The sequence below is a fragment of the Monodelphis domestica genome, chromosome 2, assembly GCF_027887165.1.
Source record: "Monodelphis domestica isolate mMonDom1 chromosome 2, mMonDom1.pri, whole genome shotgun sequence".
Lineage (NCBI taxonomy): Eukaryota > Metazoa > Chordata > Mammalia > Didelphimorphia > Didelphidae > Monodelphis > Monodelphis domestica.
In genome coordinates, this window is record NC_077228.1 from 490,479,617 (window position 1) to 490,504,194 (window position 24,578).

Below are 24,578 nucleotides of genomic sequence, written 5' to 3' on the forward strand. Positions count from 1 at the left end.
CTCAGACACTTCCCAGCTGTGTGACCCTGGGCAAGTCACTTAACCACCTTTGCCTAGCCCTTACCACTGTTCTACTTTGGAATCAATTAATAGTATTTATTCTAAGGCAGAAGGTAAGGGTTTTTTTTTAAGTAAATAAATGCTTGGGATTGATTAAATATACTAGCTCTACCATCAGTGGACCCTCACCAACAGAAGCAACATCATTATTAATAAATACTACTCATGTTTCAACAGTATAGCGCCAGATTTCTTCCTCACAACTCTGTGAATTGACAGTTTAGCTGTTATTACCTCCTTTCCTCCCTACCCACTTCTCTCTACATCCATTTATAAATAAATAGATTTATAAATTTATAAATGAGGAAGCTGAATGGTTAAGTGATTTTTCTTGTGGTTTCAAAACTAATATGAGGTAGAATTGGGTCTTGAACTCATATCTCCTAACTTTAAGGCCAATGCTTTTTTCTCCTTGGAACTTCATGATATAGACACTGTGGCTATTCTATGGCATGCAGAAATGGCTACTTTTGGATTTTGAATGCTTACATTCCTTTGAATCATTCCAAAAATTTATTATAAGCTTAAATTAATTATCCAGAATTCCAGTTAAGAAAATACTATTACATCTATTTTGCGGATGAACAAATAGGTATCTCTCGTAGTTGTTTATTATTTTTTCTCCTTAGTTTTATTTTTATAACTTATTTGGACCTAAGAATCATGACAGTAATATCCTGGACCTAATATTCCATGCAAAAAGGGGACTTTACTCTATCCCTGAAGAATTCCAATCAGTTAGTGAAGCAAGTTATTCCTTTCCTGAAACCATGCTGGTCCCCCTAAACTATAAAGTCCCTTGCCCTTCCTCTGTTTGATTTCTTAAAAATAGTTTCTAAAGATTTTAACCACAACTAAATCAAAACTAACCAGTCTGTAATTTCCTGGTATGTCCCTATGGCTTTTCTTTTCAAACAAATGAAGGGAAAAGATTTTTTTTTTAAATGGCATTATGTTGGCTAGTTTCCAGTCTTCAGAGGTTTCCACTGAACCAAATTGGAAAATGTCTGGTTTAGAGGCTCTCATTTCTCTTCCAGCTTCTTTTTGCAGAGATTATGGGTCATTCATGGCTATAGTGGTGATGTATTATCAAAACGCAGAACTTTGAAGTGCCTGAAGAAATGGCTATCAGCACTCCCTCTCCTTTCTTTTTTGCTGTCTTTCTCTGTCTTTAATTCAGCACTTGAACGGACCAGAGAAAGAATGCTTCAACCTTCCTATAGAGACATGGTTTCTAAAACTAGAGAGGGAGAGAAGGATCCTAGGATCCTAGAGCCAGAGCTGAAGTACCTCAAAAACTGACTAGTTCTACCTTTACATTTCACAGAGGAGGAAATCAAGTACTGTGGACATGAAAGCAACTTGCCTAAGATCTCTTAGGCAGAAAAGGAAACGAGATGCCAATTATGGTTTTCAGAATCCAAATGTACCACTCTTCCTACTTCACTGCTCTTTCAGCTTGAGTTCTTTAGTGAATTTTAGTATTTAGAAATCAAAATAATTAGAAGTAATTTATCTTTTCCCCCTAAAACCTATTCATTGATATCTAAGTGTTTTGAATTCACCTGAAAGAAAAATATATGTCTATGCCAACCCAACAAGTATTCATTATTATTATTTTTAAACCTGGTAAAGGTTCTGCCTTAGTACTGGTTCCATGGCAGAAGACCAGTTAGGGCTAGGCAATTGGGGTTAAATGACTTGTCCAAGGTCACAGAGCTAGTAAGTATCTGAAATCAGATTTGAACTTGGGACCTCCCATTTCCAGGCCTGACTCTCTATCCATTGAGCCCCATAGCTACTCTCCTTTCAACAAGCATTTATTAAGCACCTATGATCTAAACTCTCTTTAGTGTGGGGTCATTATGTAAAATAACCAATCACTCATGGATATGTTTCTTTTACAGACATTTTCTTTAATTGATTTGATTTCTTTTCCAAGTTAAATTCTCAAATGAAGTTGAATATTTTAGAACATACTTTAGGGTCATGATTTTTGACATTCAAAAAATGATATATATAAACTGAAGAAAAAGAAAATGATGTTGTAGGAAAAACACATTCTCCTTAGACTATGATTAAATTGAAACATAGGGTTGAAGGACAGAACACAAATTGGTCACTTAGAAAACATGAATAACTGGTGGGAGCAGTTATTTTGGCAAAGCAAAGGTTAGCAGATGATTTTCCTGAAAAATTCATGTCTGCGTGATGTAGCTACCTAGGATGGAATTCAAGACATGCTCTCCTTCTGTTATAAAATTCTTATTACAGTAAAATTGAACAACAGAGGGAAAAGGCCAAATGCAATATAGGATTTAAATCCAGATTTTTGACTCCAAACTTTTTTTTTCCCTCCTTGCACCAGAATTCTTCATGTAGCTACCAGCCTAATTTAAGACCCTTATTACCTTACAACCTCCTTGTTGGTCTTCCTGATTGCAATCTTTCCCTTCTCTACTCCCTATTCCTCATAACTACCTAAGATGTTTTCTTAAGGCACATGCCAACTATGTCTCCTGCTCAAAACCTCCAGTGATTCCCTATTGATTAGAGCATAAAATGCAAACTTATTAGCTAGCGAAGAGGCAGCTACTGGGACACTGGCTAGTAGATTTTGGCTTTCAAGGCACTATTTTCTTGTTTTAGTTCATGTGCCTGTTTCCAGATGACTTATTTTGCATTTTAAGTTCTTTTCCCAGTTGTTTTCAGCCTCTCTTAACTGTTTTTTGAATTGTATTTTGAGTTCTTCCAAAGCCTGTGTCCAATTTGCTGGAGTTTGTTTTTGCTTGATGTTCTTTGGTCCTCTGTTCCATTTGCTCTTTGTTCATTACCTGAATAGAAGTGGTCAATTATACTTTCTTTTTTCTTTTTCTGTTGTTTACTCATATTTTTTTGCTCCCCCTTCCCCCTCCCCCCCCCCTGGTAATTGGCTATAATCTTGCTCTTCTGATTATGTGCCGAATCTGTGGGTTTGGGCTATTCTGTCCTGAAGGGCCTTCTTCTCTACTCTGCTGATTGACTGGGTTAGGCTGATGGTATTGATAAGTCCTGAAGTCAGATCTTCCCCAGCTGGCAGCAGAAGCTGAAAAGTAGCTGGGCTTCCCTCTCTGTTATCAAGGTTGTAGCCTATAGTGATTGTAGCCTTTGCCCTTGGAGCTTAGTCAACAAGGCTCTCAGAAAAGACTATGGGGGAAGAATGTTGGATCTTGAGCTTCCTTGCCCTCTGAAGGCTTCTTATCTGCCCTTTTGATAAGATTAAGCCAGAGTGGAGTTGATCTGCTGAGCTGGATGTGCCCTGAGGCCAAAACCTCAAAGGAGGGGGCAAGAGGGAGTGTTTTGGCTGCAACTAGGCTGAGGGTATAATAGATGATATTGGAGGGTATATTTGATGGATACTAGATAGCTAATGGATCAGGTAGTTATCTTCCTTTGCTTACCTTCCTCCTTCTTCCAGCCTCCTTCCTTCCCCTTCCCCTCCCCTTTTCTTCTTCAGCCTCCTTCTAAGTCACTCAGGGTAAGCTATGATATTTCAGAGGAAATACTCTTTTCTCTTCTTTATCTCAAGTAAGAGTTTATTGGGGGAAAACAAGAAAGATGGAGGATGGAGGTAAGAGGGATGGGATTTCCCTATTATCTACAGGTAGTTTAGGTTAGAGAATATCGAGAGAAATGGCAATTCAGTCATGAATTCACTAGCACGAAACAGAGCAAGTCAGAGAGAGATATAGGGACTATTGTCCTTCTTCTTCTGCCTTCAAATCAGCCAGGCCACCTCCAACTTGATTATCCCAAGTCCCAGAGATAAACCCAGCTTCTTACTTCCAAGTTACCACCATCAGTCCAAAAGCCTTCAGCCAAGTCCCAGAAAATCATAAGCAGTTGGCTTTTGCCTTCAACTGTTTCCCAGTCACATTCCAAATCTAATTTTTCTTTGATTGACAGCTAATCAATCTCCAGCTTCTTGTCTTGCTGCATGCCTTAATTTCTCTCCTCCACAAGGGATTAAATTTATTGTGTTTGACCTCAATGGACAGAACCAGGCTATCATTGTTGGAACTGGCCAAGAGGCAACTTTAGCCTGAAAATCAAGAAAAATTCCCATGGGCTGATTTGAAGGATAGTGAGGTAGCTCCTTCTTGGACATTTTTAGGCATGATTTCTTCATGTATGGAATGGACTAGTTAAGTGATGAGGTGCCTTCTAACTTTCAAATTCTGTGATGAACTTGCCATCGCATCAGTGAGGTATTCTTTTTATTGTCACAAATCAAAGGCCATTCTTACCTCACCATTTGTTATAATTCTTGTCTACTCCTTCCCTTTAATTTTCCATCTACCAAACTTCTTAAAGAGCTTTTTTCTAGTTCTTTTAGTGTTCATCAAATTAACACTCATTTCACCTAAGCAATGCTGTTAAATCCCTTCTACAGAATTGGCTATGTTATTAATTTGAATATGAAATCTTTTTTTTAAGAAGTAGTAGTTTTTAGTCAAATATAGGCTATATTATCAGAGATTCTTAATTAATGGAGTAACTAAAAGGTTTTGAACTTAAGTGATGTGTTTGAAACTTACATTAGAATTTCTTTTTTTTTTTTGCCAATTGAAAGAGAAATTAGAGAGGAATGAGATTATAGGTAGGGAGACCAGAAGGGAAGAGTTTAAAATAGTTCCAGTGAAAGATAATGAGGTTCTGAATTATGGTAAGTTGGGAGGTGGAGAGAGAAATGAGAATTAGTGTGGAGGCAAAATTTACAACACTTGGTAAGTGATTTACCAATCACTTGGGCAGGAGAAAGAGGACTGCGTCAAAGATAGCTCTTGTGTTTTGAATGTTCTTCCCAGGAGAATGGTATTACCCTAAAAAGAAATAGTGAAGTTGTTTTTTTTTTTAATGGGAAGATGATGAGTTTAATTTTGGGCATACTAAACTTGAGTTGCTGACAGTACATTTAGAGTGAGAAGTCCAAAAGAGTGATGCAGGACTGGAATTCACTTAAGAAATTAGAACTAGATGCATAGATCAGAGAGAATCTTCAAAGAGGTGATAATTATAGGCAAAGAAGGTAAAGAAATCATCAAGAGCAGAAGTCTGCAGAGAAAGGCTCATTGGTGGGAAGTTGGATGATGAACCAAAAAGGAAATTGAGAAGAATCAATGAAGTATGTATTTGGAGCATCAAAAAAGGCAATGGAAGACAGAGTCCAGGAGGGAGGGTCAGTCATTAGACTAAATACTAAAGAGAATTATTGCTAGCTTTTGAGGGTAGTTTAAGTAGAACAGAGGGATGAGAATCAAATTGTTAGGAGATGAGAAGTAAGTTTAATCAATCAAAACAGAATAGAGATATCTTTTTTCTAAGAGGTTGACAATGAAAGGAAGGAAAAATAGAAAAAAGAGCTTTAGGGGGAATAGCAGGTTCAAAGAAAGATTGTTAATGGAGAGAAAGGAGACTACTTCAAGAAAGAAAGAAGCAAGAACATAAGAGCAAGCTCCTGGAAGAAAAGTTAAGGATGAGACTGAACACACAGAAGATCTAGGGAAGGGAGAATAGCCATGTTATCCTCTGAGCCTAGAGCTTTATATATATATTTTAGTTTTTGCCAAAGTCTTAACCTTGATTGTTCCACTTGATCCTTGGATGATGATCCCAAAGTGAGAATATCACTCTTAGAACAACACCCATCATATAGATGTTAGGAAGTTCATTTATTGGGTAATGTCTGATTCTAATGCGATTTCATCATTTTGTTGTTGAGCCATTTCAGTTATGTCTAACTCTTCATGATCCCTTTGGGATTTTCTTGATAAAGATAAAGATACTGGAATGATTTGCTATTTTTCTCTAGTTCATTTTATAGCTGAGGAAACTGAGGCAAACAAGGTAAGTGACTTGCATAAAGTCACCTAGCTAGTAAGTATCCCAGGAAAATGAGTCTTCCTGACTCTAGCCCAGCACCATTACCATCAAGCTGCCTTTCCCTATCCGTTTACTCAGAATTTACTCATAAGGTTGTAACTCAAGTTTTGGGCTCATTGCTTTACTGTATTTGTCTAATGAAGACATGAAGTTTGATTTTATAATTATTTTCTCACAGGTCAAAAACTTATTTTTCATATCTAAAAATCAAACCTGAACTTCTTTGGGCTCATAGGATTTTACTGGAATAATCATCAAATGCTCTCATTGAAATAACTACAATGTTTTACATTATCTCCTTTGATCCTCATAACAACTATGTAAAACAGGGAATGCGAGTTTACTAATCTGATTTTACAAATAGAGAAACTGGGGCCCAGGTAGGCTGAAGAACTTGCCAAAGGTTGCATAACTAGAAAATGACAGAGCCAAAATGTTATTTATAATTATACTTGATGGCTTCTATGCATGCCATAATTGTACTTGGGGGCAATAAAACACATCTGTTGGCATTTATTAAGTCTCTGTATGAAGAATAATCACTTGAGTATCTAGAGTACTTAGTAGGTAATCTAGTTTAACCCCTTCATCTTAAAAATGAGAAACTGAGAGTTACAAAAAGAAAGCAGCTTATCTAAGGTCACACAGATAAGACAGGTGAGGAGCAGAGGTTTGAATTAAAGTTTGTTCAGCTACAAGTCTAGGACTTTTTCTATTATTTAATATTGACTCCAAAGCAAGCAAAAGATGTAGTTTCCTCTCATGAACCTTACTGGTTCCATTTTTAAATTTTGCTTAATTTCAATTAGCGCCAAAGAGTATTTCAGTACTAGTGGCTAGTGTACTAATATTTATACTATCAGGATCTAAACTGTCTCAGGTATTTCAAAAGGATTGATGAGGAATTCTGGTGAAAAGGTTCACTACGGCCAAAATCTATACCAATAGCTAGGCCCTCTCCTGGAAATAATGCATTCTTCCCAAACTAGGTAATAAGTGAAGGTTAAAATGCTTTGAAAGGTACAAAACACTCTAAAGATATCCAGAATTATTGTTCTTTCTCTTTCCTGACAAGATTTCTACCTGAGGGAGAAATCCCTCCCTCCTTCCCTCCCTCCCTCCCTCCTTTCCTTCCTTCCTCTTTCCCTCCCTTCCTTTCCTTCCTTCCTTCCTTCCTTCCTTCCTTCCTTCCTTCCTTCCTTCCTTCCTTCCTTCCTTCCTTCCTTCCTTCCTTCCTTCCTTCCTTCCTTCCTTCCTTCCTTCCTTCCTTCCTTCCTTCCTTCCTTCCTTCCTTCCTTCCTTTTCCTCTCCCATCCCTCTTTTCTTCAGAAATACTTATTTACGTACGTCTTATGCGCAATATATATGATGCTGGGCACCACAGAATAGGGTAAGGGGATGCAAAGATCAGTTAAGACATTATGATCTTTATGAGTTTGTGTTATCTCTCCCACCTAAGAAATTTTTAATTTACCTGCTAATAAAAGACCAGAGCAATCATTTGTGCAGTGTGCCTATAGAAGGACATGGCACTGGGCCATTCAAATGGATTTTTGATGAGACCCAAAAACAATCCAACTATTTTGAACAGTGATAATGAGTAAATGGATCTGACTTTGGCATTACATTGCTAAAATATTTAAGAGTTCCATCAGACCAGTTATAAATCTTTGTCTAAGGGTAGCTCCATTTTCACAGACCAAGTAAATGAAATTCCCACACAAGCAAATGAAATATCCAGACAGGTAATATATGAGCAGAATAAAAAATGGATAATTGCTAAAATAGCTTTTGCTTGTTACAGTTGTACAAATGTGATATTATTCTAGTAAATAAATTGCATCCACTAGGGCAGCAGAGCACAGGGGAAAAGGAACAGGATTTGGAGTCATGAGTTCTGGGTATGAATTCTGACTCTACCATCAACTAATTGGATTCAAAGAAGGATAGAAGATTGGGAGGACCTTCTATATATATATTTTGTTTGTTTGTTTGTTTCCTAATATGCAGTCTATGTCAGGGTGCTCAGAAGGAAATAATTACCTAAGTGTGAACCATTATTTTCATCTAAAATACTTAAAGTTTGATTCCAGTTGATTCTTCCCTGTGCCCATTCCTCCTTTTGAGATTGCCTTCATTCCTCACCCCCATCCACCATATTTCACAGCTTCTCTTTTGCATGACAATTGAAAAATATTACTAGAAAAACATCAATGACTGGTCAATAATTCTGTCTTCACAAAGTAAAAACAGGAACTTTCTAATAATCATTTTTTGTCACTCAGTCAATAAGCATTTATTTTTTATTTTCTTAAATTTCTTAAATTAATTAATTTAGAATATTTTTGCCATGGTTCCATGATTTGTTTTCTTTCCCTCCCCTCCTTCTTCCCCCTCCCATAGCCAATGAACAATTCAACTGGGCTTTACATGTATTATTGATCAAGATCTAGTTTCATATTATTAATATTTACAATAGAGTGATCATTTAGAGTCTATATCCCCAATCATATCCCCATCAAACCATGTGATCAAGCAGTTGTTTTTCTTCTATGTTTCTACTCTCACAGTTCTTTCTCTGGATGTGGATAGTGTTATTTCTCATAAGTTCCTCAGAATTGTCCTGGATCATTGCATTGCTGCTAGGAGAGAACTCCATCACATTTGATTGTGCCACAGTATCTTAGTTCCAAATTGCCATCCAGAATGATTCATAATTCACAACTCCACCAGCAGTGCATTAGTGTCCCAATTTTGCCACATCCCCTCCAACATTTATTACTTTCCTTTGCTGTCATATTGGCCAGTCTGCTAGGTGTGGGGTGGTACCTCATAGTTGTTTTGATTTGCATTTCTCTAATTATAAGAGATTTAGAACATTTTTTTCATGTGTTTATTGATAGTTTTGATTTCTTTATCTGAAAACTGCCTATTCATGTCCTTTGCCCACTTATTATTTGGGGAATGGCTTGATTTTTCTGATAATTATTTATTAAGTGACTGCTATGCACAGAATACTGTGCTAGGCAACAGGGATATAAAAGCAAAAATGAAAGTCTCTGGCCTCAAGGAGCTCATATTTGATTGGGACAGGGAAATGGTATGTACACACAAAACTACAGACGAGCCATGTATAAGAAAATACAAGAGAATTTCAGGAGAGATATAAGTAACTGAAGGGGGATTAGGAAAGTTCTTATGTAGGAGGTAGTTCGGAAACTAAAGGGAATCTAAGAGTCCAAGGTGAGGAAGGAGACCATTAGATCATTCTAGGCATTAGTAACAGCTTGTACAAAGATATTGAGGTGTAAGATATAGCACTGTGTATAAAGAACAGAAAGCTGGTCAGTTTGGCTAAAATGCATTGTGTATTGAGAACAAACGATAATATATATATATATATATATATATATAATTATTATTTAAAAACCCTTACCAGATTCCCTCTTAAAATCAATAACTGTGTATTGGTTTCATGGCAGAAGAGTGGTAAGGGCTAGGCAATGGGGGTTAAGTGGCTTGCCCAGATTCATACAGCTGGGAAGTGTTGGAGGTCAAATTTGAACCCAAGACTTCCCACATATGGCCTGGCTCTCAATCCACTGAGCCACCCAGATGCCTCCATCATCCTTTTTAAAAGACAAGATTATCTAGTCCATTTTACAGACGAGAGAACTGAATCCCAAAGAAGTCATGTGACTTACCTTAGGTCCCACAGGTAGTGTCAGATGGAAGGTGTCAATGAGGTCTTGTCATCCCTGTCTTCTTTCCACTGTATATTTTTTTGAGAAATCAAATTCTCTATGTGCCCATTTGGAATTTCACTTTTCTTAAGAAGATTTAGTGGGAGGGGATAGCAAAATGAGCTTAGGACACCAATGAGCTCATTGGATCATGAGTAGATAAATTGTCTTGAAGGCAGGAGTTCTTAAACTTCATCTTTTGAACCCCTTTGGTCATCTGGTGGAGTCTATGGACCCCTTCTCAAAATAGTGTTTTTTTTAACCACTTTCCATCTAAGAATCAGTATTATGTATTGGTTCCAAGGCAGAAGAATGGTAAGGACTAGGCAATGGGGGTTATGTGACTTGCCCAGGATCACACAGCTAGGAGTTGTCAGAGACCAGATATGAACCCAAGACCTCTTATAAAATAATGTTTTTAAATGTGGAAAATAATTTTTAAAAAGATTATGAAGAAAATCAATTCTACTTAAATACAGTTATCCTGGTAGGACAAAAAAGTTCATAGACAACCTGCTCTTCAGAACATATCTAAATTTCTATTATTATTAATTTCCATCAGAGACACCGCCATCCTACCTTCTTCTCCGCAGCCCTTCGTAGTTCATCCTTTTGTTTGAGATTCATCAGCTCATATTTAATGAGCTTCCCAATCAATGGCGTGGAAAGTGTTTCTCCAGCAGCCATAATGGCTTTTGCTGCACTTATTACCTGTGGAGAGAGAAAGATCATTATGGCAAAAAAAGGTCATCATCTGAATGAACAATGGTACCACATCTTTCCCAAGATTCTGAGAAAGATTAAACATTTCTATTTTATTATATATATGAATGGTAATGAGAATAATAACTCATAATTACATAGTATTTTACAAAACCCATTGCTCTCAACAATAGTGTCACTACAATAGGTCCTGAAGAATTATAGGACATGCCACAGGGCCATGACATAGTATAGCTGCATGATCATAAGAGTTAAAGAAAGGATACAAATATTTATTAGGTGCCTACTGTGAGCTAGGGACAGTGCAACACACTTTGCAAATATTTCCTTTGAGCCTCACAGTGACCCTAGGGGGTCGGTCCTATTATTATCCCCATTTTACAGTTGAGGAAATTGAGGCAGACAGGGGTTGAGTGATTTGTCCAGGTTCACATACAGCTAGTTAAATAACTGAGGGCAGTTTTGAATTCAGGTTTTCCTGATTTCAAGTCCAGTGCTCTATCTTCTACACCATCTAGCTGCTTCAAAAGGGCCAAGTAGAAGTACTTGTTTTTCATTAGTTATCTCCATGACTTTGGGCAAGTTATTTAATTTCTTGAGCCCTCATTGCTTTTAGAACATGTAGATAATACATCTGCAAAGTGAGGCAGTAAGGTTTCATGGTGAAAGAACTGGACTCAGAATCAGAAGGACCTAAGTTTGTCTTGACTCCGATGTATTCTAGATGGGTGATCTTGAGCAAACTACCAAAATTTCAGGGTGTAGTCAACATTCAAACACATACATACACACATACATGCATGTATACACATTCATTATATATAACATACATTTAATACATAACACATGTATTTAGACATGTATGTATATGTAGAGGTAAGTATATATTGAGTAACTGAGTATATATAAGTCTGAGGTCTGTATAGGTAGAAATTTCCATCAAGGGAGTTTCTATACTGATGAAATCAAAAGCTAGATCCCAAAATTCCCCTCCACACCAAAAAAAATCTTTCATAGTTCAATCTTTAGACAAAATAATATCATGAATAGGACAATGAACTTGGACTTGGGAAAACTTAGGTTCAGATTTCTCTTTAGACCTCTCATTAGCTCTGTGACCCTCTGGCAATCGTTACATTCCCGTGCCTCAGTTTCCTCATATTTAATGGTCTCTAAGCTTCCTTCCAGCTCTAAATCTATAATCCTATGAACTTCGGAGCACAATTGTAAAAATACAATGAAATACACATGACCATAAATACTATATCATAGACTCAATGATTATGAGTAGAAACCTTTCAGATAATCTACTCCAATGTATAAGTAAAACAATAACAACTTTCAATTAACTGGGTTCTTTGGCACATGAATTCTTTTCCAATCAGTCCAGATGCTTCTCCTCTGAGGATAGCCACAGACCACCATACTGATGCAGAAAGAAAAGGCATAGCATTCACTCCTCCAATTTTTAGGAAACTAGCTCAATGCATCAGAAAAAGTTGTTGTTTTCATTCTTTAAAAAAATAATCCAAGAGGCCAAAATTGCTAATTATAATTTGTTAGGGCATGGTACAGGACATTTAAAAAATACATAATTATGGAAACAGCCAGGTTAGTCTCTCTTCCATATTTTGGTGACTAAATTCAACTGAGAGATAAAAGTTGCTTCCTGGAGAGGCGCCATGATTATGGGCCTCCCTACCCCGCCTCTGCCATTTAATGCTGATCCTGTTGGTATGTAGCCTAATTGGGGTGAAATAAGGCTATTGAGTTTTCTTTGGGTGACGACAGTACTAGGAACATACAGCTGCATTGTCCAGATGTGTGGCATTGACAGCCTGTTTTATGGCTGTATTTTTTACAACTTGTTTCCACTGCATTTCATACAACTCACTAACATCTGGGCCCTTTTCCTTGGAGTCCCATAACCACTTTATTTACTGCAAAAAAAAATAATAGAATAAATGTTAGAAATACCATTAAAAAGTTGTTACAAATTTCTTTCTGTTCATGTTATCTTCTTACTAACATTCACACACTGTCAAAGAGCAATTTTAGTTGTAACAGTTTTTCTACTTTTGTTTTTCAGTAAGCATCAGATGTATTTATAAGCTTGGGATGAATTAGGTGTTACTAAAATGTTCTGACATGTTGCTTTCCACTACCCAATCCCTACCACCCCCCAGCCCCTCTGAGCAATTACACGTGGGCGCATATGGTGTCAATTTCATCCACGTCAGACTCAGACACAATGACCAGGCACACTGTATCTCACTGAACTGTGTCTTGTCTGAGGTTCCTACCACCATTCAGTCAGGACTTTCCTGCCTTTTTTTGTCCAGTCTCTTATGGTTTTTCATTCTACCGAGTGAAATAGCCAAATAAAGCACAAGAAAGAGGAAGGGGCGGGGGAAGTAAATGTATATGTGGGGGAGGTGAGCAGGAAAGAGTGAGGATATGTGTTGCCTCTAACTGTAGAAGACTCTTTGGATTCAACCATGCCAAAATGTAACTAGAGAACTTATGGATCTGATTATGAGTTCTTATGATGAGTTACCAGTAGGGAAAAAATTGTGGGAGGGCATCTCTTAAAATTCAGATCTTCTGTAAAAAAGAAAAATAATTTGAAGGAAGAAATCAAGAAGCAAAATCATTTGAATAAATGCTCAAAATAGGATTGGAGGACTTGAAAGTTGGTTTTTTTTTACCTCTAAATCTATTTTCCCAAGATCTTAAAAATTTGTATTTGTAAAGTGCTATTAAATTTACAAAATGTTTTCCTCACAATCACCTATGAAGTAGATATTGGGAGCACCCACTCTTCATCTTATAGATAATAGGGAAACTAAGGAATGATTCATCCAACCTTAAACCTTATAATGAGTCCTTAGTAAGAGGCAGAGCTAGGCTTTGCACCCAAGTCTTGGAAAGTCCATCTCAATCAATGTTTGGAAAAGAAACAGAGTAGATTCAAAGAGATTCAAAAATACTTACAAAAAAAAAAAGATAAGCCAGAAAACATTTACCCTGGACTGTGAAACATAGAACACACCTGGGCAGAACCCTTTGGAAACAAGCATAGCTTCATGAAGAACAGGTCTAAGATGCAAGGAGGTCTCCGGGGACTTGTGAGGTTGCAAGAAGACTTGTAAAATAAAAACCACCCACTTGGGGCTGGCCCTGGGGGGAAACCTCAGGATTGGTTTGAAATGGTACTTGTAGCCATTTGCCAGGAAAGTTCAATTTCTTGCTGACAATCCTGCTGCACTGGGACAATCTGTATCAAAGCTCAATCTGTTTGCCTTTAAAAACACAAAGATAGCTTTAACTGTGTGTCAGGCAAGGCTTTAAATAGAGTGGGGAGACAGTGTGCCTGCTAGGTGGCGCCATAGTGCATGGAGCCTTGAATTCAAAGTTAGCCTCAGATACTTAGTAACTGTGCTTGCCACCTAACTTGTCTGCCTCTGTTTCCCCAAGTGTGAAATCGCACCTACCTCCCAGACCTGACATCTACCAGACACTTTAAGAAATGCCAATCCTCTTCCACCCAATGGGATAGCGTGGTGAGGGCAATTTGAACAACCCTCAGATCATGAAAATATTCAAGAGCGTTAAATATTGGAATGGCTGGTGACCTGAGCTCTTTGGCCTGGGGGATGTTTGCCTCTGTGTCTGAAGTGACTGAGGGGAAGCCTCTTTGGTATGCTGGTGATAAATTGCATGTCTCTCAAGTTACCATCGAGGTCTGTATTTCAATGATTCTGCAATGTAGGCTACTTCTCTGTACTGGAATTTCATCAAGCACAAGAGAATATCCTGATCGAAAGCCACTCCTGGGCCACAAAGGTATTTTTTGTGCTGTCTGATTTCTGTGAAGTAGATCTACAGGGACTTTGGGGCTTAAAATCAAAATATGGCATCATTTCAGAACACAATAAAAGTCTGTTATGATGACGGGGTCTGATGGGCAGGCAGGGGGAAAGAGGAGAGACGCCACATTGGTAAATTCCTGGCTGCCTGTTATGATGAGAAAATATGTTCTCTGTAGCTACAGGGGAGGAGGAAGGGAAGGGACCTGGCTTAAACAACCTTCTATAGGATCATGGGGGATGAGCTGGAAGTGACCTCCGAGTGTATGAATCTAAACCCTTCCCCTAAGATTTTTCCAATTGGCCAAGATTTCACTTCACTCCCTACATGTCACATCCCTTGACTACCTTTGGTCAGGAATCTCACCTGCCATGCTGGCAAATTAAGATGCATGACCTTGAGATAGTCTGGGATTGGGTTGGGAGTCCCCTAAATATTTATTTCACACAAGGGAGGGGACCCACAGACTCTTATTTGTGGACAATTTCTTAGATCCTGTGAACTTGGATGGGAAAATATTGCTTCATTTATTTATTTATTTATTTATTTATTTAAAAATTTTCAAATCACCTCTGCCTGAAATTTGGCATTTTCTTCTATTATAAATGTAGCTAATAAGAATAATTTTTAGTTTTTGTTTAATCATTTAGTCATCTACTGACTCTTCATGACATCCTTTGGAGCTTTCTTGGTAAAGATACTAGAGTTATTTGCCATGTCCTTATCCAGCTCATTTGACAGATGAGGAAACTGAGGCAAACAGTGTTAAACAATTTGCCCAGGGTCACACACTAGAAATAGCTAACTTTTTATGTAAGTGATTCCTAGGACACTTCCAGGCCCTGTGCTAAGCACTTTAACAATTATTATCTCATTTGATCATAACACTGCTAGGATGGAGGTTCTATTATTATTCCTATTTTGCAGATGAGGAAAATAGAGACAAATAGAAGTTAAGAGACTTGTCTAGCTTGATGTAGCTACTGAGTATCCAAGGTTCCCTTTGAACTCAGATCTCAGGTAGACAGCTACTGAGTATCCAAGGTTCCCTTTGAACTCAGATCTCAGGTAGACAGTTAGTTGATGTAGTCAATAGAGCACTGGGCTTGGAATCATGAATATTCATCTTCATGAGTTTGAATCTGGCCTCAGACACTTACTAGCTGTATGATCTTGGAGAAGTCACTTCACTTCATTAGTTTCCTCTTCTATAAAATGAGCTGGAGAAAAAAGTGGCAAACCCCTCCAGTATCTTTGCCAAGAAAACCCCAAATGGGTCAGAAAGAGTCTGAAATGACTAAACAACAACTCACCACTTAGCTGTGCCAACAAAACATTTTTTTTTGAGAAGGGCCCCACAGGCTTCACCAGAATGCCAAAATGGTCTACCCTCCCTGCAAAAGTTAAGAACTCCTGCACTAAAAGAGCAATGATTCACCACCGTGGGGTACCTGAAAGTATGGGATTTAGATTTGAGAATAGTTTTAGAAATCATAGGATCACAGATTTAGAGCTACAAGAGACCTTGGAGGATATAGAGTTCAATACTCAAACTTTACAAGTCAGGAAACTAAGGCACAAAAGGGTTAAAGGACTTCCTAGATCACACAGCTATTAAGCATTTTGTTTTTTGTCTCCATGTCAAGCACTCTAATTCTATGTCACCTAACTGCCTCAATTCAGTCCAGCTCCATCATTTTAGAAAATGTAGATTAGAGAGATGAAGGCATTTGTCCAAGATCACATACCCGACAGTTAGTAAAGTAAGATCTCAAACTCAGGATCTATAACTCTAAATCACAGCTTACTCTTCCCTGTAGTACTTCACAATTCCCCAAACCAAGGAACAAATCTGCCCTTGCTTTAGTAGACATTTTTTACACAATAGTCAACTTATTTCTATATTCTAAGGATTCAGTGATAGAGTCAGAACCCCCTTCATCAACATGGCCACAATCAATTTTATACATGATCGAACGGTCACTGTGTTGCAGAATATATTAGCCTGATTCTTGGACATCAAACATAATCCATCATTGGGCCCATACATGAGTTCATTAAGAACAAATCATAACACACCAGACTTATACTGATAGATAAAAGGTATGCAAGAAATAGAGCATATTTAGATTTCAGCAAGGCATTGTCAAATCTTATCTTTGTGGATAAGGAGAATTGTGCGCTGGGTGATGGTAAATTAGATGGGTTCATATGATCCAGAGAATGTCAGTCAAAGATTTCATAAAACACAAAGAATGTACTTTGTAGAGCAACACTGAGCTCTCTTCTTATCTTATTCTGTTCAAATATTTATCTATCAGAGACATAGATGATGTGCTTATTAAAACCGCCAATGACAAACAGTTGGGAGGGTTAGCAAACATGTAGGTTTTATGGAATAAAAATCCAAGAAGTTTTGTTAAGCTGGAATGTTGGACTGAAGTTAACATAATAAAATTATACATGGATAAATACAAAATTCTGTACCTGGGTTTTAAAAAGTCAGCTGTACAGACAGTGATGATGAGGAATTAATGTAAAAAAGTCAGTTTTTTAATAGACTACAAATTCAAGATTAATGATAAACTCATTGAGATTTTGAGATGTCAAATTTTTTTTATCTAAATTTCTTCTACAAGGTCAATAAAAATCACGCCATTCTGAAGGAATTTGAAAACTCGAATCTGAACAAAAATTCCCACAACATCCCAGACAAATGTCAGTCTCTACTTAAAGACCTCTAGTGATAGGACAGCCTGCCTAGTCTTCTAAATAGCTCCAATTGCTGGAAAATTTTTTCTTACATTGAGTGAATATGTACTTCTCCATAATTATCACTTATATTTCTTAGGTTTAACAAATTAGAACCAAGCAAAATAAATTTAATTACTCTTCCACATGACACCTAGTCATATACCCAGTATTTGACCTCTACCCTTGTCTTCTCTTCTCCAGGTTAACCATCCTGGTTCATTCAACCAATTCATCCATGAGTTTTGAGTTCCCTCACCATCCAGGTTGTTCTTCTCTGTTCTACAGCTTGTTAAAAAAATGTGACTCTCAGATATAAACAGTGCTCTTTGTATTTCATGACCAAAGCAGGGAACAGAGACTATTTCCTCCTGCATTCAAGATATTATACTAGATTCAAAACCAGGAATGGAATGTTTTCTCTAGACAGAGCAAGTCATTTGAAAGATGTCATCAGTTGACTTGCAATTTCCTCTAGTGTCATCTTGCTGAAAGGGGGAAGTAAATACATTTGGAAGTAACAGATTCTAAGAAATCAGGAGAAATCCCTGAAGAATAGGAAAAATCATGTGGTACCTAGTCACCAGGTCATCTGGTAGCTTCCTATCTTATCTTAGTTCTAAGGTCAGTTATTTCTTCATAATTGGCATTTGAAAAGTCTGATAATATGGGACAGGGGAGAGGATGGAGTAGAAATTCCTACACCTAAAAGAGAGATGCTTTGGGGAAGGGGGCTGAAAGAAAGCTGAAGCCACATTCAACTCAAATCTTAAGTAGTATTGCAGAATTATAGAGATGGAGATCGTTGAGATCACTTAGTCTTAATCTTTTTATTTTCCAGATAGGAAAATTGAGGCCAGACAGAGAGGATACAACTTGCTTTGGGTCACAGAGGAAGGCTGACTCAATTGTTGCTAAAAATAAGGCTCAAATTTCAGAGGCTTATAGATGATTAAGAGTTTGAAGGGGATCTTAGAGATCACCTTGTCCAACCCCCTTATTTGACAGAAGTCTAGAGTTAGTGTCAGAATAAGGACTGAGTCCAAGTGTCTTAGTACTTAACTTAGTACAATGCTCTCATATCATTATCATCATCTTCATTTATATAGCATCTATTAGGGGCCAGCACTGTGCTACATGCTTTATAAATATTATCTCTTTTGATCCTCACAAATCCAGGATTAAGTGTAAAAACCCATTTTACAATTGAGGAAATTGAAGCAAATAGAGGTTAATTGATTTGTACAAAGTCTTACAGTTAGTAAGTGTCTGAGGCCATATTAGAACTCAGACTTTCCTATCTGTAGGCCCAATACTCTATCTACTAGGTCTCCTAGGCTGACTTAACAACCAGGTTGCTGAAATTTGGTCTTCTGAGATGTGGCCCATTAATCAGTCCATAAGCAATTATTAACTACTACTATATGCCTATTTGCTTCTCTGGTTACCCATTCCAGGGAGCTCAGTCCCATAATCTCTTTTGGGAGTATTAAGAGCCTAGATCTTTCTAGTAGGGGACCCATACCCCATAGCCTACAATTGTTCTCTTTTTTTCCATACTTGGGAAAGGGAGACCATGACTCTCAGCACTGAGGAGACCAGCATGGCTGGATTCTACATCTGGTCAGACTTACTTCCTCATTCCTAGCTTGGGTCAGAGATGGACCCTCAAACATCTTGGGGAATCTCACCAGTACCAGATCCACAATAGCCCCTCCCTCCCCCCATCTCCTACCTCTTCACCATCTTGCCAATACTATGGCCTATCATAGTTCTCTCTTGCCATCAGATATTCTGGCTCATTTCTACCTCTGCACTTTGCATTTGTTATTGCCACCTAAGACCTAATTGTCTCCTTTGGCTGCCATGTAGGGACTCCATTAAGCTTAAACCAGTTCTTGAGAGATGGTTGTTAAATTTTCCAATGAAAAACCACAAATGATGGCTTGACTTGCTGTTTGTTAATTGTCCACTTAAGAAAGTGTTGGAGAAAATGTTAATAATGCTGAACTGTTCTTTTTGAGGGCAGAAAGGAAGGGAGGATCAGACCTAAGACTCATGGGGAGAAGTTCCTGGCAGACAGATTTCAGTTTAACATAAGGAAAAATTTCCTAACAATTGGAGCTGTCCAAAATCAGAATGAATGAACTGCCTCCCAGGACAGTCTGCTCCTTTGCATTGGAGGTGTTTAAGCCCTGGTTGTATGTTTCCTTACTTGGAATGCTCTAGATGATATTCATGATTGTTTGATGTCATCTGTCTACCGCACGATTTTATTTTTGTTTTGTTTATAAAGTCACATAGGATAGTCTTTTAAAAACCCTGCTTTGGTCAAATGACACTTGGAACATTATGTGTCTAGTTTGGGGTTTTCATAGTCTAGAATTTATAATCTTCAAAAGTTGCTTAGAACTCTAAGAGATTAAATGAATTTCTGGAGCCCCACAGCTATTATAGGTGAGAAACAAAACTTGAACTTGGGTCTTCTTGGTTTTGAGGCATTTCTCTATCCACTGAATAAAGATGACTATTCCCTAAAACCATATTGGGCAGCTAAGTGGCACAGTGCATGGAACACCAGACCTGGAGTTAGGAAGAATTCTCTTCCTGAGTTCAAATCTGACCTCAGACACTTCCTAGCTGTGTGACCCTGGGCAAGTCACTTTAATCCCAATTACCTAGCCCTTACCACTCTTCTACCTTAGAACCAATACTTAGTATCAATTCTAAAATAGAAGGTAAGGGTTTTAAAAATGGTTTTAAATCATTCTATATGTGAGTACATTGGCACATATGTATCCCTATATGAACAGAAAAATTAATATTCTCAGACCTACAAGTTTATTCTATGACATGTACACATACAGTAAATAAATGTTTGTTGCTGTTGATCCTAGAAACATTCCAGTCTCCTAGAGGCTTCATATATAATTTAGTATCCTTACATTCTTGGGATCAAGATTGACTCAGCTGGTCTACAACAGATGGAAAACTCTGAATTTGAGACAATTGGGACTGAAATATGCCAAAGATACCAACTGGTACAAACTGTTAATAAGGTCAGAAAGGTCAGTGTGGTCAAACTCAGATAGAAATTGGGGGCACTAATTTGTATAAGGATCTCTATGGACTATATGTCTTAGTTTTAAGATGCAATATCATTTTGTATTTTAATTTACTTTGTTAAATATTTCCTAATTATATTTTAATCTGGTTTTAGTGTTACTTAGGAGGACTGTGGGCCACATTTGACACCTCTGTGAAAGGCACTCCATTTTCCATATTCAATCTCTTACTAGTCAACACATTTCCTTAAGGAAAACTGGAGTCAGGCTGAATATTTAACAACAATATTTATTCATAATTTTTCCTAACTTCTAATATTTTCACCATAAAACAAAATGAAGAGCAAAGGGGAATTGTGGGAACCCCAGAGTCCTGGTTCCTTCCCTTGGCAACCATTTTTAATCTTGAAATTTTTGCCAGCATTTGGTAAAGAACATAAACTTGTCCAGTTTCCCAATACTCTGTATCAAAGAAGGGACTTCAGCCTATCTAGTTCCACCTGCCCATCTGACTCATGATAAAACAAAGGAGGGAAAATACATTGAACAAGGTTCCACAAAGACAGCCAGAATCTGAACTCAAATCTCCTGATTCCAGGGATACTGGAGACCTGATTTTGAATCCTGAGTTTATCCATTAAGTAGCTTTGTGATTTTGGGCAAATTACTGAGCCTCTCTTGGTCTTAATTTTCTCACCAGTAAAATTAAGAGGTTGGAATCAATTTTAAGCCTTTATGGCCCCTTTCTCATTTAAATCTATGGTCCCAAAGAAAAAACCCGAGATGAATGGGAGGAAGTTACAGCGAGGTAGATTTTGTCTTATTCCAGTACAGAATTTTCTAACAATGAGAACTGTCTAAATAAAGAATGGATCACTTCATAAAGTAATGAGTTCCCTGTCCACTAAAGCTTCAAGCAAGGAGCTACTTCTCAGTGATGCTTTAGGTACGAGTTGAACTGGGTGACCTCTAGATTTCCTTCTAGTTTTAACATATCATGGCTTCAGCACAAAAGGAGAAAGGATAGGAGTAGTAGAAACATTTTCACACTTCATATATCATGACAAGAAAATAGTACTGTAGAGCAACTTCATTTTTATCTAAGCAGACTCTGTATATGCATAAAAGGCATTAAAGTCCTAGGCTCCATCTTGAACACACTCTCCAACCAAGCGAAGGGTTACCAAGTGCCCAGATCCTTCCTCTGTGAGTTTATAATGATGATAAATAGCTACAGCAGGTGACTCCCTACTCATTTGCAGCTGTCCCTAATTAAACTGGGATCCATCTCCTGACAATGTCAAAGCTGTAAAGTAATTCCATTCACTGGCCTTCTCAACATCTGTGCTGAAATGAAATAATATTTGGCAGTAACAAGGAGTCACTGAAACTAAATAAACAACCCTTTTCAAAACTGCATAAAAGTCAGGAACATAATAATATTTGACAGGGATTAAGACCTCTTTGGGGGTTTGAGGAAGTTTCAGGAGCAGCAATAATAAATACATGGTAGGTAAAACAAAGATTCATGTTATAACAGACATGTGTAATTTGAAATATGATAAATTTCCCGAGGGAGATGTGCATTTTGGATGTCTAACCTGAATATGTCAAAAAAGCTACAAGAGTACAAGCTAGAAACCTTTTCCTGCAATCACTCTTTGAGGAAGTCAAAAAAGCAAATCTTCCTTTGGTAGCAAATAACAGCATAGTGTGGTGAAAAGAGCACTGTCTTGTGGAAATGTAGGGTCAGTGTGGGTCCCAGCTTTGCCTTTTACTAGTTGTATAACCTGGGCTAGATAGCTCTCTCAGCTTTTCTGAGCTCCGATTTCTTCGTCTGTATGATGGGAATAACAAGTAAGTGAGAAAAAAAGAATTCATTAAGTACTTCTTGCTGTTGTTCAGTTGATTTTAGTTATGTCTGACTCTCTATGACCCTATTTGGGGTTTTCTTAATAAAGATACTGGAGGGGTTTGCTCCTCCTCTCCTCATCTATTCACATGAATATATTTCAAGAACTCCTATTCATTTGCCTACCTAAGACAAGACCTGGCTACCATTCTTCTGCCAGACCCCATGCCCCCCAAAGCACTTCTTTCCACTACTTTCCCCCTACTATTCTTCCAAATCCTTTTCCCTACCCATCCCTCCCCCACAACTGCAAACTAGGCATATCAAGAATGGCGAGCTAGCATCTGTTGTTATATTAACAGACTTTGCCCTCTTGACATTCCAAGGGACAGGAAATTTAATGTATAGATAAGTAATTAAATCCTCTCTCATTTGTAGAAAAAACAAGAGAACAAAAGTTATTATAAGGACATTTTGTTATGGATTTAGAAATAGTTTACATTTTCTGAAGAAGTTCTTGATAAAGGTTAAAAATTTGGATACTAATTTTTAGGGGACTATGATGGAGAGGATTTTTTAAACTGGTACTGTCAGTTTAGAAACTAAAGAACACTTTTTTAGCATCTTTTGTTGTTGTTGTTGTTGAGTCAATCAGTTGTCTGACTCTTCATGATCCCATGGACCACAGCATGCCAGTACTTTTGGGGCAAAGATACTAGAATGGTTTGTCATTTTCTACTTCAATGGATTAAGTTAAACAGAACTTAAGTGACTTGTCCAAAGTCACATGACTAGTTTGCGACTGAGGCTGGATATGAATTCAGATCTTCCTGACTCTAGGACTAGTGTTCTATCCACTGGACCATCTAGTTGCCCCTCATTAATAAAAATTGTGGCCACAGAGCTATTCACAAAGGTCTGTTAGTTTCAGCTGTAACCACTTTGTTTTTTGGTGTTTTTGATGGAGTCAGCACTTAACACAGATAATAATAATAATAATAACACCTAATACTTAGGTGCTTAATAAATATTTATTGATAGATTGACTGATTCCTTACAACAAGCAGTGGCACCTAGCTATACACACATACACACACACACACGTATATATATCTCATATAGATCTACATATATAACATATGTGTGTGTGTGTATATATATATACGGTGGTTCTATACAACCTATACTTCAAAAGGTAAAAAAAGGTAAAAAAAAGTTATAAATTATAATGTAAAATAATCTGATATAACTATTATAATTGCTATTTCTTATATAAATTTGTACATATCCAATTAGTTCCTATAATATACTTGTAGTTAGGTGGTGCCATAGAGTGCCTGGTCTCAAGTCAGGAAGACTCACCTTCCTGAGATCAAATCTGGCCTCATACACTAGCTGTGTGATCCTGGGCAAGTCACTAAACCCTGTTTGCTTCAGTTTTCTCATCTGTAAAATAAGCTGGAGAAGGAAATGGTGAACCACTACAGTAGCTTTGCCAAGAAAACCCCAAATGAGGTCACAAAGAGTCAGACATGACTGAAAAAAGAACCAAAAGCTATTCTTAGGGAAAAGATGTTCCCAGGGTCATAGATTTAGAGGCCCAACTCCCTTTGTTTTAGAGATTTAGCAGTCCTAGAAAAGTTGAGTTAACTTGTCTAGAACTGTGTAGCTAATAGATCTTTGAGGCTAAATTTGAACTCTGGAGTTCTTGGCTTAGGTATGACACTATTCAGTCTTTTGAAGCACAAGTTCATGTATAAGAAAGTAGAAATATATGTCTGGTTTCTCTTCTGGCAGCAGAGAATAATGCAATGATCCATCCAAATATCTTTTAAATACTTTCTGGCCTTTTTTATTTTATTGGAGTTAGATAGTGGATTAAATGTTGGTTAACTCTTGATTCATCAAATTTAATTTAGTGAAAAGCCTGTGTAGTACAGTAGACAGAACACTAGATGTGGCAATGAGTCATCTGGATTCAAAACCTGAGTCTGCCACTTATTTTTCCATGTCACCTCCTGCACATTCCTGAATAACATAAGGGTTGTATTGGATGCACTCTAATGGGTCTCAGGAAGACCCGAGTTCACTTAAGACACTCATTAGCTGACACTCAGACACTTATTAGACACTGACAAGTCATTGAACCAGTTGACCTGTTTCTTGAGCTGGAGAAGGAAATGGCAAACTACTCTGGTATTTTTGATGAGAAAACCCCCAATGGGGTCACAAAGAGTTGGATATGATAGAAATGAATGAACAGCAACTACAAAAGTCTTGTTGAGCTCTCAATTTATGTTCTATCATTTCCTAGGAACATCTGATACTGAAACCTGTCACTACAAACTGAAGGCTCACTGCTATGGAAAACAGGTGCCATATCACCCAAAGTAGTGCCCAGTAGATCAAGTTATCAGGGACTATGAAATAAAATCACCCTCTACACTGATTAGCTTGGTGATCACATCTTTTGATACTTTAGGTCATGTCTAACTACCAAAAACACTTTTTTAAAATGGCTCAATCTAATATTTTCAAGTTCTCTTTTAAAAAATCAAATGAGATTAGATTGGTTGATTCAAACATATGCAT

General features: G+C 37.5%; 1 protein-coding gene across 3 annotated transcripts in view; it reads right to left on the reverse strand.

The window, feature by feature from the left end:
• SPAG17 (sperm associated antigen 17) overlaps window positions 1–24,578 on the reverse strand; it is a 285,233-nt gene that overhangs the window by 196,876 nt on the left and 63,779 nt on the right. For all 3 annotated transcript variants that reach the window (XM_056819265.1, XM_007485278.3, XM_007485281.3), the window contains exon 4: window positions 10,305–10,436. In XM_056819265.1, the coding sequence (XP_056675243.1) occupies window positions 10,305–10,436 (132 nt within the window). The remainder of the gene's footprint in view (window positions 1–10,304; window positions 10,437–24,578) is intronic.